Source organism: Ictidomys tridecemlineatus, chromosome 12 (genome assembly GCF_052094955.1).
Source record: "Ictidomys tridecemlineatus isolate mIctTri1 chromosome 12, mIctTri1.hap1, whole genome shotgun sequence".
In the NCBI taxonomy this organism is placed as follows: domain Eukaryota; kingdom Metazoa; phylum Chordata; class Mammalia; order Rodentia; family Sciuridae; genus Ictidomys; species Ictidomys tridecemlineatus.
In genome coordinates, this window is record NC_135488.1 from 106,277,416 (window position 1) to 106,295,283 (window position 17,868).

At 31.9% G+C, this 17,868-nt stretch overlaps 1 protein-coding gene across 9 annotated transcripts in view; it reads left to right on the plus strand.

The window, feature by feature from the left end:
• Positions 1-17,868, plus strand: part of Pum2 (pumilio RNA binding family member 2) — an 88,377-nt gene that overhangs the window by 63,559 nt on the left and 6,950 nt on the right. For 7 of the 9 annotated variants that reach the window (XM_040271354.2, XM_021724658.3, XM_005322604.4 and 4 more), the window contains 4 exons: positions 13,355-13,622; positions 14,490-14,619; positions 16,024-16,158; positions 17,660-17,797. In XM_040271354.2, coding sequence (XP_040127288.1) covers positions 13,355-13,622; positions 14,490-14,619; positions 16,024-16,158; positions 17,660-17,797 — 671 coding nt within the window. The remainder of the gene's footprint in view (positions 1-13,354; positions 13,623-14,489; positions 14,620-16,023; positions 16,159-17,659; positions 17,798-17,868) is intronic. The other 2 variants (XM_005322605.4, XM_013357392.4) reach the window with 1 other exon arrangement.

Here is a 17,868-nt window from a genome sequence, read left to right on the forward strand (position 1 = left end):
ACAGATTAGTACTTTTTAATATCCATAGTTAAACTCCTTAGTTTACCTTCATCTTGAAATTCAGTATTCAAACACAAGCTCTGATTCAAATAATAATTATCTGTATTATTTATTTTCTTTTGTAATCCCCTAATTTCCCTTTGCTTTAGTTGTAATACAGCTGGCAATATTGTTAACAAAGAATAGTTTGTCAATTTAAAAATAATTCAGACTTCATTTATTTTCTCTTTTCATACTGTTCATGATAGAAGGCATCCACACTCCCTAGTCTGAAAAATATATATTTAAATTTTATATCCTTGAAATGGATTTCTTTTTGAGTCAAGTCTTAAAATTCTGATGACTTTTTGAGTCAAGTCTTCAAAAATTCTGAGACATAAAATTATACTAGAAATGAATTCACATTCATTTTGTAAATCATTTTACTCAGCCTACATATGTATGACATGCATACAATATAGAAGTTCTCTGTCTCATTAGAATTGGTTGGAATTCTAGTACTTTCTCTTATGAGATTTTAAGAGATGAACATTATAATCACTATAATTTTCAGTAGGCCTTGAGATCTGTATTCCCAAAGTATATAATGAAACTTTTTTTTTAAACCCAGCCCTCCCTTTGATTGTCAGTTTTTTGAAATTCATAGAAATTTCTAATAGCAACATTCTGTCTGACTTTACAAAATAGATGATTCATTTTTTCCCAAAGAGTAGATATTTTCAACATATGTTATTATCAGGAAGACTAGTAGTCACTTTTTGATTGAGGAACAATTATTCAGCTTATAAATTTTGAGTGTTAATTTTTTATAATAACCTAGAACATTTCTGTTGAGACTTGCAACCCTGTTTTTTTTTAAATTCTAATTTGTTATATATGGCAGCAGAATGTATTACAATTCATATTACACATACAGAGTACAATTTTTTATATCTGTGGTTATACATAAAGTATATTCACACCATTGGTGTCTTCAACTCCACTATTAATCAGCCTCCTTATATCAGAGAAAACATTCATCATTTGGCAACCCAGTTTTCTAATGTATTGAAGTATTAAAAAATAATTCTAGTCTTGTACTTTAAAAAAAATACACCTTTTAAAATTAATTTCTCATTAACTCTCTGATTTTCCTAATTTACTATCTGATTTTCCTAATTTAGTTAAATGTATTTTTTTCTACAGTTGTTTTGTTTGCATCAGAGTCCAAATAAAGTATATACATTGCATTTATTTGATTTTTTTTTTTTAATCTGCAATTGTTTCTTTTTTTCTTTCCATTTATTTGTTAGGGAAAAATTAAAAACTTTGTCCTATTGAGTTTCCCACATTTTTGAGTTTGATGACTGCTTCCCGCTGGTGGTGTTTAATATGTGCCTGTCGGTCTATATTTTCTGTAAGTGAGATTTGATCTAGAGACTTGGTAACATGGTTGGTTGGTTTATTTTGGCAAGGTGTGGTTCTGTGTGCGTTCTCTCTTACACATTTGTTTGTGTCCATTGTAAAATTGCCAGCCAAATCTTCTGATCATTTTAGCAACTTCTGATCATTCTCTAAATATTTCTTCAGAGCTTGCAAATTGGTTATACTCTTAATTTTGTGCTTAGTATCTGCAAATTTTGAAAAAAATTAAAAATTTTTCTTATTAATTATGAGCTTAACCTGAAAGACAATTCATACAGGACTGAGGATAATGTTTGATTCTTTTCCCTTATTTTGTAACTTTCAGAATAATAGTCGATGTTCTGGCAGTCTCTAAAGATGACTCATGGGTTTTTATCCTTATTGTTACCTACAGATTAATAGTTTTGGGGGAAATTGTTTTAGTCCATTGTGTTCTGAGAAACACCCTAAAATTATACCATCTTTGGCCACTTGAGCCCTCTCTGAATGGTTCCCATGTTGACTACTTTTTAAAAAACAGCACTTAAGTTACTGGAGGTCAGGAAAGAAGCAGAAAGAAACAGAGAACTTCAATGATTTAACCTGAAATGCACAAGGCAATGTAAAATTCTGGGCTTTAGGTTTAACATTCAACATTAAATGAATTGTTTTCTTCTTGTATTATATTGAACACAAGAGATTGAGAAATCTTCTGCCTGAAGTTATTTTTTTAGTCATCTTCTAGCTGTATAAAAGTATGCCTACCCATACTTCCATTCTGTTTTTTGCTTTCAGTACATACATGAGAGATTCAATACTTTATTATGAAGTCAGCTTTATGTTAGTTGATATTGCCCAAATGAAGGCCAGTGTAAGTGTTCTGAGTACATTTAGCATGAGCGAGGCTAAGCTAAGGTGTTCACATAACCTGTGTGTTCAAATGCATTATGGACTTAGTATTTTCAGCTTATGGTCGGTTTGTTGGGATGTAACCGCATTATAAATCAAGGAACATCTGTACTTCTTATGAAGAATATTGAGTATTTCCTAACTCAATGAGATTCATTTATTGAAAGGTCACTGTCAGTTCAGAAGATAATCTCATACATACAGTAAATAAATAGTGTGTTTAAATTTGCTATAGATTGGAAAATTTTGTAATCTGTTTTTAATCCTAATCAGAATATTTTATATTAAAAATAGAATGTTAACTCTTAGTATCACTTTTTCTATTAAAAATTTTTGTTATTTGTTAAAATGCTGGCCTTGTGAGCAACTTGGTTATAAGGCCGTGTGCTGGTTTTCGGTTCTATGTATGTTTGTTAATTAAAGCAAAGAACAATATAAATTATTTTGAAGTTATCACTGAAAATGCTGTTGTCCTTCAAGTCAGATTTCCTGTAACTCCAGAGCACATAGTAGTTTTCTGAAATACCTTCGTATTCATTTCATCCTAGATGTGGACATAGATTGTCTCAGTGATGGGATCAAAAATCAGATCCTGAGGGACTTGCTCAGACAAAATTGAGGGTAGCTTGCAATTCTGGCTCCTGATATTATCTTCACTTTTTCTATTATGCTATTCTATAAGGAATTGAACAATTTTACCAAGCACTTAAGTAGTATATTCTAACCAGCCTTTCAGAAACCATTTATCTTCTTGTAGCCTAAGTTATTTTATTTATTAAAGTATATATATAATTGCTAGGCTACTATGTCTATTTTTTAATTTAATTCTAGAGATTTATGTAAAAGTTCTTATCTGAGCACCTTTGAAGTCCAAATATTTGTTCATCTGAAATGGGCAGCTCAAGGATTGGCACATCCACATCTTTTTTTTTTTTTTTTAATTTATTTTTAGTTATCGGCGGACACAACATCTTTGTTTGTATGTGGTGCTGAGGATCGAACCCGTGCCACACGCATGCGAGGCGAGTGCGCTACCACTTGAGCCACATCCACATCTTAACAGAATATTGTTTATAGGTTCCCGCAAATTAAAACACTTCTACAATTCTTTGATAGATCTAACAGTCATTTATTTACTGATTAGTAGGAAATATGTTATGAAGAAATTGAATTATTACTTGAATGGAGGAATTTTTGATGATTGGTTTTCTGCCAGTGATTAACAGTGATTACTTTTTACCCTTGTGGATTTTTTTTTTTTTTTTTTTTTTTTTTTTTTTTTTTTTTTTTTTTTTTTTTTTTTTTAGTGAGAGAGAGGGGGGCACAGAGAGAGAGAGAGAATTTTAACATTTATTTATTTTTTCTTAATTCTTGGCGGACACAACATCATTGTTGGTATGTGGTGCTGCTGGGGATCGAACCCGGGCCGCACGCATGCTAGGCGAGCGCGCTACCGCTTGAGCCACATCCCCAGCCCCCTTGTGGATTTTTTGTTGTTGTTGTTGTTGCCCTTTAATCTCATTATCTGACTCTTTGGTTCAATGTCTAAGAATGTTGTCACCAGTGATTTAGTTAAGGTAGTCACAAACTTAAGACTAGAAAACACTTGAGCTAACCCTGTAGTTTGGCATCAGAGTCATGTTTTGAGCACGGAAGTGGCACTCAAAAGTTATTCTAATATTGGAGTATTTCATTCAAGTTTTCAGATTTGGGATGATAAAGCAGTAAATTCCATACAAATATTCCAAAATATAAAAACTCAGAAATCTGAAACATTTTTAGTCCTAGGCATTTAGGGTGAGGGGATATTCTTTTATATAGATATCAAAAGGAAGTGAACAGTTTGTAATTGTGTAGCAGTAGCTTTTGCTTGTCATAGTGATTTTGTGCATTTTGTTGGAATGAAATGCCCACCTAAAGCTACACTTTTCATAATACAGAAAAAAAAGATTGTCACATGAAAAGACACCAAATGAAAAAAAAATCATAATTTACATACAACTTGACTCCAGTGTCTGACTTGCTGTTTAGCCTGAAAGTCCAGAATCCCATGTATTTTATATGAGTCTCTGACTTTGTTCTCCAACATCTCCCTAATGTTTTTTCTTTCTTCCTTCCTGCCTTCCATTAACATGAACTCTGTGTACCACTGCATATTTTAAATAGGGACAGGGTGTAGCTTATGTGATGAAAAGTAGAAAATTTAAAAAGTGCAACCTCCTTTTATGTGTGCTTTGAAATGTTGCCTCCAATATATATTTTGCAAATTGGAACTTTTTCTTAAATTTTGCTAACCTCAGTACTGTGTATCATTAATTGTCATTTTATTGTTTACATTTGCATTTCATCTTCTCAACTTTTTATACTTTCACTAAGCTGCGAAGTAAATCTATATATCTTACATGGAAAATTTTAACTGTGATTTACCATTTTTATCAATTTTTGCAAAATTTTACATTTTATAACATATCTTAGGTACAAACTGTAAATTTGATATATGAGTCTTTTCAAAAATGGGATTCTTACATACAGGTTTATGTTAAAAATTTATGACTTCTAAAAACTGATTTTTTTTAATCTACCAACAATTCACAGACCAGTTTATATCATTGCTCTGTACTTGTTGTACACCAAGTAAACACAGGACCAAAAAGTAACTCCATTAAAAAAAAAAAAGTGGATTTGCTTCATAAGGGATTTGTAGCCTCAGCAAGTAACTTTTTTAAATGAAAACAGCATGTGTCCTGAGATGACATTGAAAATTGTATCTTATTTGTAGAGAATATATTCACATAAGATTGTTTCTTTGTGATGTACCTAGGAATACATCCAGTTGAAGAAGGGCAAATTCTTTATACTGTAAACTTTTAAGAAGATTTAAATGGAAGGACTTGCCATATGTATGGGTTGAAAGACTAGTATAAAGATTCCAGATTTCTTCTAGTCTATATATATATATATATACACACACACACACACATATATATACATTATGTATAGTACTGCCTCAAAATTTTTTCAGATATTAAAAAAAAAGCTGATTTTTAAAAATATAAGTGGAAGTTGAGCGTTGTAACTAACATGCCTGTAATCCCAGCTACTCCAGAGGCTGAGGCAGGAGGAATGCAAATTCAAGAATAGCCTTGACAAGTTATCGAAGACCCTGTCTCAAAATAAAAATTTAATGGGCTGGGGATTGCAGGGATTGTAGCTGAGAGTTTGAGCACACCAGGGTTCAATCACTAATACCATTTAACAAAAATAATTAAAAGGTGTAAATGGAAAAGCTAAACCAAGAATAATCAAGAAAATCTTGAACGTTCAACTTAGGGAAGTTAATACTGCCAAATACCAAAGCCTATAAAACTATGGTAACTAAGATTATGGTATTGATTCAAGGATAGATAAATAGACCAGAGGAACAAAGAGGATCTAGAAATAGATCTGCTCATTTAATTACCTGTTTTGTAACCCAGGTCCCACTCCAGTGTATATGAAAAATGTGGTCTGAAAAGCATGTTGGACTGGAGCAGTTGGTGTCCAGATGAGAGGAAATGAACCTTGACTTCTGTTTCTCACTACAAACCATCACATACATACACAAAGTTCATTCTTAAAGGAAGTGACTTGCTTTTTATAATCATGAAATTATTGAGAGGCAAAACAAAAATTGTGAGCCCAGGCCAATCTTGCTTATTCCAGGTGCCTTTCTGTTTCTTGAAGGATGGTTTTGTTTCAGTCTAATGTCTGTCTGAATGAGTTAAAAGAATCTTATTTCCTAATTTTAGAATCTTTCTGAACTTTTTATAACATTGTAGTAAAATATAATTTAACCTCTTGTGACCTGATGCAAGAAGTGAGTTTGAATGTTGGTGTGTTGTCTTCTTGTTTTTTTACTTGCTAATAATTAACCCTTAATCCAGAATTAATGGTTTTTTTTTTTAATCTTAACGAGCTCTTAAAATACTTTTTAAGTATAATTTTTAAATTATTTTGGATTTCAGATTTCAGATTTTTCTTAAAGATGATAACCTTTATGTGATTTTTTTAAACATTGTTAAATAGAATCTAAATAGCAAGTTTTATTCATAATTACTGAGACTCATTGCTGTTTAATGTATTCATCTTTTATGTGGCTTATTGCTTACCTTTTTAAAACATTTATGTATGATCAAAGTTTTTACTTATTAATTCAACCAATATCAAATGCCTGCATGCCAACCTCTCTGCTTGACTAGAAAGAGAAATCACTATTCTTATGTATTATGATCAAGTTTGTAATTCGATAGCATATACAAAAACAACAGCTACATATAGTATATAAAGTATACTTTAATTTCAGTAATTCTTTCCATAAAATTATTGTCTTTCTTTCATGGTTTTTGTAGCAAATTTACTGCCAATTGAATTACATTAGAATTGTTCTAGATTTATTTTTCCTGCCAGGTTAGAAACCAGAAGTCCCAGACCTTTCTTTGCAACTTCAAGAGAAGTTGAATTCAGGTGGTTTTGTTTCATTGTTTTATTAACACATCTATTTTTTATCAAAAACACTGGCTACTTTTGTTTTTACATTAATGGATTATTGGTTCTCAATCAATATACTTTCTCTCAGAGTATGTCAGACCATATTCTTCAGATAACAGTCTTGATTTTTTTTTCTTTCAGATTTTAGCATATTTACATAGACATAGTGAAAGATCTTGGGGATGGAACCTATGTACCTTTTGCATGCTTTTTGACGATACTTTTATATATTATTTTTAGTGTCTGCATTTTAACTGAGACCCTTCATATGCAGTCCCAAGTGGAAATACAAAAATTTTCCACCTGTGGCATGATTTTGGCACTGTTTTGGACTTCAGATTTCTGGTTTTTTATTAGGGATATTGAATTGTTGCACTTAAGAAAATGAAGTTTTGTGCCAGTGGTGGAACTGTGTGTGTGTGTGTGTGTGTGTGTGTGTGTGTGTGTGTGTGTGTGTGTGTGTGTGTGTCAGTCAAGTGGTGAGGTTAGGTTTTTAAAGTGTTCTCATGTTCATCAGTCACAAAAGTTATAAAATCCAGACTATTTTTAAAACCATACAAAACTCTACCCCTTTTGAGAGAATAATGGAAATTGGCAAGGAAAGTTATTGATGGAAATGATATAGTACTAGACTGAAGACTATATTGTTTTATATTAAAACTTGATCTGTTAAACATGATCTTTGATGAATGAGGGAAGAGTATATTAAGTATCTTCTGTAATGACGATCAAGCTTTACCTTTGTTTTTGTGCTTAAGTTCAACTACTTGAGACTGTAAGGTAAGGTTTCTTAATTGCTTTTAGAAGAGAATCATAATAAGAATAGAAGCAATAAATTTTTATTTTGAACTCTGGTTTATAGTTTATATCTTATGTTTGCTTATATATTGTCATTAAGTTTATATCTTAATGACATGTTTATGCTTTTAATAGTAGCCTATTAAAATGATATGAAAGATTATACTTGAATGAGGATTACTTTGTTTTTTGAAGGCTGTACCCTCAGCCTTTCCCTGAATAAAATTTTGGTTTCTTGACAGGAACAGTGGTGCACACCTATAATACCTACAACTCAAGAGGCTGAGGCAGGAGGATCACAAGTTTGAGGCCAGCCTCAACAATTTATCAAGGCCCTAAGCAACTTAGGAGACTCTTCTCAAAATAAAAGTAAATAGAAAGGGCTAAGGTTATAACTCAGTAGTTAAACACCTAAGTTCAATCTGCAATACCAAAATCAAAATAAAATTTTGGTTTCTATGTGGAAAATATCTAGGTAACAATATTTAGAATTTTTATGTAGATAAAATATCTCTCTAAGCATTTTCCAGGGGTGGCATATGACATTAAATATTTTTCATTAAATACAGCAGAGTGAATCATTCAGACATTTAAAAATTGTTAGTGTAGTCCAGGTATGATAGGGCCTGCCTGAAATCCCAGCTATTTGTGAGGCTGAGGTAGGAGGATTACACACATTCAAGGCCAACCTGGGTGACTTTAGTAAGAACCTATCTCAAAATGAAAAGGGCTGGGATTTTAGCTCAGTGATGGAGAACCCTTGGGTTCAATCCCCAGTACTGCAAAAAAGAAAAGTAAATAATTTTCAATCTACTACATAATGCTTCCTTGAATGAGTTATTCAGCTCATGTAAAATGGAGATACATCTGTCTCAGGTTTATTAGGAGAATGACATTCTTGTGTAGCAGTGTTACCTTAAAGCATCATAAAATAATATTACCAATACTTGCCAGTTTAGAGAAACATAAAAATAATTGACTCAGGCGTATGGTTCACCCCCCCCCATTTTTAAATTGAGGGGGACCATACGCCTGAGTCATTTGTATATTAATCTGGAAAGAAATACTGTCTTTGTTTTAACTTTAATCAGTCATAATGACTTCAATATCTTCATTTAAGCATTTGTATTTTGTATTATATAAATATTCTTAACATTAAGTATTCAAGCTAATACATGATTTTTTTAATTGAAAAAAGAATGGCATTTGTATTACTTTTATAGGGCTACTGTGACAAATTACTATAATTGGGTTGCTTCAAACAGCAGAAATTTATTTCACAGTTCTGAAGTCTAGAAATCTAAAATCAATGGATAGGTATAACCATGCTCTAAAAGTCTCTGGAGAATAAATCTTTTCTTGCCTTTTTCCAGCTTTTGGTGGTTACTGGCAATTCTCTTTTCTATGGTTTGTAGATAAATCACTTCCCCTCCATTTCCATAGCACTCTCTATGTCTCTGTTTGTAAGAACACCAGTCATCGGATAGAACCCATACTAGTCAAGTATAACCTCATTTTAACTTGGTAACACCTGCAAAGACCTTGTTTCCAAATCATATCATATTTACAGGTATAAGGGATTCGAACTTAAACGAACATATTTGAGAGGAGGGACAAAACAACACTATGGAATTGGCCATCTGGTCCACCAACAAACTCTTAGCCATCTGGGTAATGGATAAAAGGTAGAAGAACTTGGAAGTTTACTTTAGAACAAGTTGTCACAACTGAGTGGCTTAAACATTTTTAAAAATGACTTTGGAGGACACAACAACAGTATAGCATTTTATTCCAAATTTGTCTATCACAGTCTTATAGAGAATATTAAGTAAGTGGTAGCTGCCTCTTTAAAACAATTATGTACAGAAGGATAAAAAGGCCATGTATAATGTCCAGAGAGTATATTGAATTATACTCTAAAGAGTTTTTTTTTTCACAACAAAGTAATAATTTTTTCTTAACAAAGTAATAAATTACTATATGCTATGGGCCCAAGGTCTACTTTATACTATAAACTACAAGTATTTAGAAATATGTTACCATAATCCCAAAGTCATTTGTGTGCATATTGAGAAACACTGCTATGGAGTCTTTTTTTCCCCCACTCCTCAACTTTGAGTTTTACCACTAAAACCAAGCAACATGCAGACAGATGTAGCAGAAAGTCAGATTATCCATGGTTGTTGAAGTCTACTTTAAATGTTTCAAATACTTCTTTTGAAAATTGATTAGAGAAAAAATACTGAGCTAAAAGTATTAAATGGACCTCCATAGGCTAGGCATGAAGTTAATGTAGACTACTTTTAGGTTTTTTTTTTTCCCCCAGCTACCCATTTTGTGTCATTGATTTTTTGCTTATTGCAACTAAACTAGTTATGTTTCATTATTATCTTTTTATTTATGAAGAATTCTAGAGCCTTGCCTTTATAAAACATACTCTCCCTTTTGGTCTATATGGAGTTGTGCCTTGTGCAGGACTCCAAATCTACTTGAATAGCCATTTTTATTTCAAATTAGTAGTAAAACATGTTGTAAACTTAGCCTTTAAATAAATTATTTTGATCTAATTCATTGTTCTTCAGATTGTTCTATCAGAATAGCCATCCGGTAGATTTTTTTTAAACTAAGAAAGGTAATTCTAAGACTCAGAAGTCCGTTTTTCTACTTATCATCAATTGGTTGTTAAAAAGAATATAATGATTTGTCGCACAGATTGAGGACCTGCCTTTGCAATCCCAAGAGGTTAGAAAACAAAGGCTAATCAGATTCTTTTTGTTTCTCAGTTGTTGCATTGCTTTTCTCCCATGTTTTTCCCTATATTTTTAAATATTTTTGGCTTCTGGTGTTTAATAGAGAAAGATTCTAAAACAGTAGATCTCTGAAAGAAATTAATGAAAAACTTGTGAAGTCTTATTATTTCTACTAGTAAAAATGTAAAGTGTTTATTGTCAAATTATGAGTGAACTTGAAAGATAGCCTATGTAAGGGGCAGCACACTAGACTACGAACATTAGAAGTATATATATGGGTGACTGGTTTGTGTGTTTTTAATTTGGGGATAATTTCAGCATCATGGGAAAAGTATACAACTTGTGTTTTAAAAATCCCAGGATATCCTTCATTCATATTCTCCAAAAGTTATCATGTTACCATGTTCATTTTATCGTCATCTCCCTATCCCCTCCACACCAAACACAAATTTTATTTTTCTGATTCTTTGAAGATGCAGACATAAAGTTCTGAATTTATAAATTCATCAGTATATATTTCCTGAAAATGAGGATAGTCTTTCGTGTAACCACAGTTATCAACAGTCAGGAGATTGATGTGAACAGTACTACTATCAAATCAGCCAGTTTTAATGCAGTGTTATAAAGAGAGGGAGGGAAATTGATTTGGGAGCCTGTATCCAATCAACCAAGATCCCTATCCCTAAGTGATTTTGTATTACATTTATTTTTCATGGTTCTCTAATCTTGAACTGTTTTAGTCTTTTATACCTTCCCTTTGTTTTTGAAGAACATGAGTACATTGTTTTGATAGAATGTTCCTTAACCCCAAGGTTTTAGATGATCTTTTTTCAATGCTTAAACTACTATATTTAAAATGTTTAATGAATATTAATTGGGTTTTAAATGCTGAGTAAAAATTAATGTAAGGCAGGTATCTTACTGGGTAAAATAATTTTTCTTATTTTATAATTGAGGCTAGTTTTTCTAGACCTGAAAGTCTAAGGTTTTTAAAACTCAAGGCAGCTTAGCAATCGCCTTATAAAGATTACATCAGGAGTTAGGTGTTAGGAGCTGATAGAACAGAATTAAAGAAATATAGATATGGGAGACATTCCTGGTAGATATTGGTAGGACATTTGAAAGATACCAAATAAAATTGGTTTGGTCATTTCCTGGGGTAAGTATGCATTTCTTCATTTGGTATTGAAAATCTTAGTAAAGAATAAGGTATGCCAGGCACACACCTGTAATCCTAATGGCTCAGGAAGCTGAGGCAGAAGAATTGTGAGTTCAAAGCCAGCCTCAGCAACTTAACAAAGCCCTAAGCAACTCAGTGAGACCTTGTCTCTAAAAAAAGTACTGAAAGGGCTGAGGATGTGGCTCGGGCAGTTAAGCGCCTCTGTGTTCAATACCCAGTGGGCTTGGGGGCATGAAAGTGAACAGTTAGTGTACGAAAAGGAAATAGTGTATTACAAGGAAATTTGTATGAGAAATAGGTTTGAAATAGATTTGAAAATTTGGTTTGAGGGTATATTCAACAGGATGCTGTAGATTTTTTACCATATCTTCAAAATAGCCTTTGAAAGGAGAAATAAAATTCATGTGTGTAAAAACATTGGAAAGTAAACTACTCTACTCTACAGAAAGGGCCAGGATGCTAGAGCAAACCCGGTGACATGGGATGTGATAAAGACCAGATTAAAGTAGGGTTTTTAAATGTCATGCTAATTGCATTGTTAAAGGATCAGGTGGGCTAGTTATTATTTATTGTTATGAACATTTCGTGAAATTATGTAAGCAAGTAATGGGGACTAGAAGAGTAGGAAGTAGTGATAAAATTGACAATATTCAAACACTGAACTCTTAGTTGCATATTTTATCTGGTTACTGAGGCTAGCATGTAGAAGAAAAAACAAGAATTTGTTATTAGTGATGTTGTATAAGATGAACTATTCATTACACACATTTTAAACAAGATATGCTACAATGAATCCTTAGGCAGTCTTTGCTACATAAAATATTTATGCTTCTAGTTGTCATTCAGGAAATATTTTGTACCCACTTGCTCTATGTTAGACATTGTTCTATGTGCCAGGTTATATAACCTCTTGATCGATGTAATTTGACGCCACTTAACATTGGAGGAGTTGATTCTAATAAACAAATGTATAATATGCTGTAGAAAAAATTAAAGCTAGGGCTGTAAGAACAGAGAGTCAAATAAGAGTGCTCTAACCCTATTTATTCTCGAGGATTTAAACTCCTATTTGCTCCCTACCTTCATAACACCTTTGGCCTTTAATGTTTCTGTGTGGCTTTGCACTGACAGTGTGTCCTTAGGAACATCTTTTCCCCATGGTTCCAACTGACTGACTATATCGCTCTACTCTAAACAGAGTTGGTATATAATAATAGGTGATGATGGTTTGATTTTTCTGAACTACTAAAATCTGCATTTTGCAATGGTCTTTGCATTTTCATTTTTAAAAGGACACTGTCAAGTATTTATAAATTGTTTATAATAAAAACAATTTCCTTCTTGTATTTGTTTTTGTTTCTATTGACTGCCTTTTAATTTTCTTATGTTGACTAGGACATGAGTTACCAGCTTTTTTATTCATCATAAGTGATTAAAGCTCTGGGAATAACTACTGTTTTTTACTACTATTTGTCTGCAAAAGAATAGTATTTTATGGAGCGTATATTTAAATTAAAATGTAATAATCTCTTAAAATTGTGTATACTTTGAATCATTACTTAATATTGTGTGGCTTTTTTTTTTAAGCTCCAAACATTGAGTTAACAAAAGGTGTTTTGTCTTTACTAGAAGTATATATGACAATGTATTTTTAATGTTTTCTCAAAGAGTACAGACTTAACACTCAGTGCTATTCCATTAATACTTCAAATAGATTTTAATCTGTTTACTAGCTAATTACAAAAGTAACTTTTATTTGAGAAATAACTTTGTCAAAAATATCTGCTGACCAGCTGCTTTGTTGTAGGAGGACTGACAAATGGTAGTGGACGATATATCTCTGCAGCACCTGGAGCAGAAGCAAAATATCGAAGTGCTTCAAGCACTTCCAGTCTATTTAGCTCCAGCAGCCAGCTCTTTCCTCCTTCTCGGCTTCGGTATAATAGGTCTGATATTATGCCTTCTGGCCGCAGTAGATTATTGGAAGATTTCAGAAACAACCGCTTCCCAAACCTTCAACTTAGAGACTTGATTGGACATATAGTTGAGTTTTCTCAAGACCAGCATGGTTCTAGGTAGGTATTTATAATTTGTGATACTTCCTTCTTTATTTTTGCTTTGAAAATTACTATCTTATAAAAATGTAAATTTTTCTTGTCTTGGCTTAGCTAACCTGCATTGACAATGGAAGCTCTTAAAACCAACATGGATTATAATTTTTCTTTTCACATTACTATAGAAATATATATGTAGTTAAATACTTTTGTTGCTTTTTGTTTGTTCTGTTTAGTTACACATGAGTGTTGCTTTATTAGTTGGTATTCAGTGTGACTTCATTAAAATGCAAGTATGTTGAGTATTATGTGTTGAGTTAGCATTCTGAAGATAACAAAAAACGGAATTGAACATTAAATTTGAGAAGTATTTTCTTTTTGTATCTTTTAGTTTACGATGAACCTGTAATTTTAAACATCATTTTATTTTGTTTTGTAAGAACTTTTTTTAACATTTTTTTTTTGTTAATATTTTTGTAGTTGTAGATGGACAGAATGCCTTTATTTTATTTTTATGTGGTGCTGAGGATCGAACCCAGTGCCTCAGGCATGCCATGCAAACATTATTCTAAAATAGATGTTTTTTAGCATTTATATATATTGAAAAACAAATGACCAGCAGTCTTTACATTTCCTTTTCATTGATTATAAAATAAAAGAATTAAACAAAGATTATTTTAAGTTCATTTTTTATTCATCTAATAGTTTTTTAAGATGTTATAAAGAGATACTTTATAATATTTATATTTTGTTACAAGCTAGCTATATACATATAAAGTGTGTTTATTTCTGAAAATGATTGGAGGGAAGTATAATACTCAAGAAATAGATTTTGCTGAGCTTATTTTCAATTCATTGTCGTGATGTTTAAAATTTTTCCCAACATAGGTTCATACAGCAGAAGTTAGAGAGAGCTACTCCAGCCGAACGACAGATGGTATTTAATGAAATTTTACAAGCAGCCTATCAATTAATGACAGATGTTTTTGGCAACTATGTTATACAGAAATTTTTTGAGGTAAGCTTGCATACATATTTGTATTCAATTATAATCCACATACTTAAAGCTGAGAAAGGCTCGGAACATAGATAAGTCACATATGAATTTGCAAGACATATTTGATAATGATTTATATCTAAATATAATATAAAGAAGTCCTACCAAAAGGACAACCCAGTTGAAAAATGAATAAAGGATTTGAATAGACATTTCTTCACAGAAAATACAAATAGCCATTAACCCATGAAAAGATGCCTAAACATTCTTAATTACTAGGGATACGTACATCAAAACCACAATGTGATGCTACTTTATACCTACTAAAATGGCTATAATTTTTTTTTAAAAAGAAAGGAAAATATCAAGTATGGGTAAGGATGTAGAGAAGTAACACTTATACACTGTTGATAGGGATATAAAATGATGCAATAAATTAAAAAAACAGGAACTTGAACAGTAGTGTTCATTGTACCATTATTTACAGTAGCCCAAAGTTAGGAAATAATCCACTATCCATCAGCAAGATAAATGGATAAACAAAATGTTATATACAAAACAATAGAATATTATTCATTCATAAAAAGAAATGAACTTCTGGTACATGGTACAGCATGGAAGAACCTTGAAAACATTAAGCTAAAAGTAAACCAGACACAAAAGGACAAACATAGGGTTCCACCTACATGAAAATCTACAAAAGCACATTCATAGGAACATAAAGTAGATGAGGGCTGGGAGGAAAGGGAAATATGGAAAGTTATTGTTGAATGGGTAAGGCAGTTCCATTTGAAGATATTCAAAAGGTTTGGACAGAATGATTGATGATGGTCGTACAACAGAGTGAGTATAATTAATACCACTGAATTATACACATTAAAATGGTGTACTTTATGGGCTGGGTGTAGATGTGTGTGTATGTGTTAGTTTTTTAAATTTTATACATGTGGACCTACTTTAAAGTTTGTTAATTCTTAGGATTGTAAAATCTTAGGAATAAGTCTTAGGTGAACCAGTTAGTGAATACCACTGTATTCTTTATTTGAATTTGTGTGTTCTATTTGGTAATTTACTTAAAACATCTGTTGTAGGACAGCTTAACAGGTTTTTCTCTTCAATTGTATCAGAATACTATTTGAAAATTACCTGGATAAGAAAATTTTAGTGGTCTGAATGAATGGCTCCAAAGTTCACATATTAAAGATGTTGGGGGTGTGTTAGAAATGAAGATGCGTAACTTTAAAAGACTAATGTTACTTTAAACAGTAGTTAATGTTGATAGTAACAAGAAAATTTTAGATAATGCAACTTAATAAAAAACAGGGAGGTATATTTTAAAAACAGATTGAACAGATTTTGCAAAGCATCTTATTAAGATTTAATAATATGGTCACTTTATATTAATGTTACTTTCTTTTCTGTCAGTTTGGAAGTTTGGATCAAAAACTAGCTTTGGCTACTCGTATTCGTGGTCATGTTCTGCCTTTAGCCTTACAGATGTATGGCTGCCGTGTTATTCAAAAAGCATTAGAGTCTATTTCTTCTGACCAGCAGGTAATTGTAAGTTAAGAAAAAAATTTTGATATTTTATTCAATTTTTAGATATTTCTAAAATTACACTAAATTTTTTTTGATAAGTCTAAAATAACTCCTTATTCTTTCAAAGTTACAGAGCAGATCTTTGATCTCTCCATCCATTCCCTTCTATATCTTTCCATCTTTCATTGAAGATATTTGAGTGCTTACTAGGTACAAGAATAATGATAAATGATGCATGTTTTTTTTGCTTGTCATAGTTGCTACTTATGATTGAATCCAGGGCCTTCTGTGTTCTAGGCAAACACTCTTGTCACTGAACTACAGTGCCAGCCCGTGATATGTTAAAGAAAACACATATAAATTAAATGAGGAAATGGGTGGAAAATGTAAATAAGTGTTAATGCAAGTCTAGTCACATACTCCTGGTACTTTTATTGTAAACATCAAAATAATGTTTAAAATTATTTGAAATAGAAAAGAATATTGAAAGTAGGGAATAAGAATAAATGCTGATTCTCCGAATTTTAAAATACTGTGAAAGGAGGAGGAAAGGGAAAGGGGGGTACTGGGGGACAAAATTGACCATATTATATTGTTATGTGCATGTACAGGAATATGTAAGGAATATGATGCACCAGTAACAAAATTTTAAGTATGTGTGTATTTGTACATATATGCATGTGTACCCTATGAAGTGACCCTGAGTGGGATTCTTAGATGAGATTAAACATACTTTTACTATGACATTAATTGCCACAAACACTCTTATGTAGAAATGATTTCTATATTACAATGAAAACATAGTTAAGGAAATTTTTTTCTTAGAAGGTAATGTTAGTAAGTTTAGAAAACAATTTTTATGTCATGTAATAAAAATAAATTTTAGAATCAAAAATAATATGGATAAATGGGTGTGTGTGGATATGTGTATACAAATACCAACATTGAAAATATATAAGAAAGCCAGGTTTGGTGGATCACACCTGTAATCCCAGGTACTTGGGAGAATGAGGCAAGGGGATATAAAGTTCAAGACTAGTCTGGGCAATAAGTTGCTAAGGCAAGACCTGTCTCAAAAAGGACTGAGAATGTAGCTCCATGTAAAGTGTCCCTGGGTTCATCTCCAGAACCACCACAAATAATAATAATAATTCCTTTTTGAGGACTGCAGAGAGGCTAAGTAGGACAGAACTTTTGAATTCTAAACATGTGTTTTTACCAGCTAAGAAAGATTAGTGGAAGGTATATACAGTGAAGATAGTAGTTTGTCTACCATGCAAATTCAGCATCATTAGGTTATATTTCAACATGTATCATTAGCATTACAGTCCTCCAGTATGTTTTAATAATTCTCAGTTTTAATGGTTTCTTCTAATTATACTTCAGGGAATATTTTTTAATTTTCATATATTAAAAATTATAAACAGGAAATATTTTTGAGTATAATGTTTTACTCACCTAAGTATTTCTAATCTTGTTATGTTGTTTGATTAGTTAATTTTAAATGGCATCATCTTTGCAGAGTGAAATGGTAAAGGAGCTAGATGGTCATGTACTCAAATGTGTGAAAGATCAGAACGGAAACCACGTTGTACAAAAATGTATTGAATGTGTTCAGCCACAGTCACTGCAGTTCATCATTGATGCTTTCAAAGGACAAGTAAGATTGCTTTTGGCTTCTGATTTGTTAGCGGGGCATTATTTTAGATTTTGAATATTAACATGTTTTTT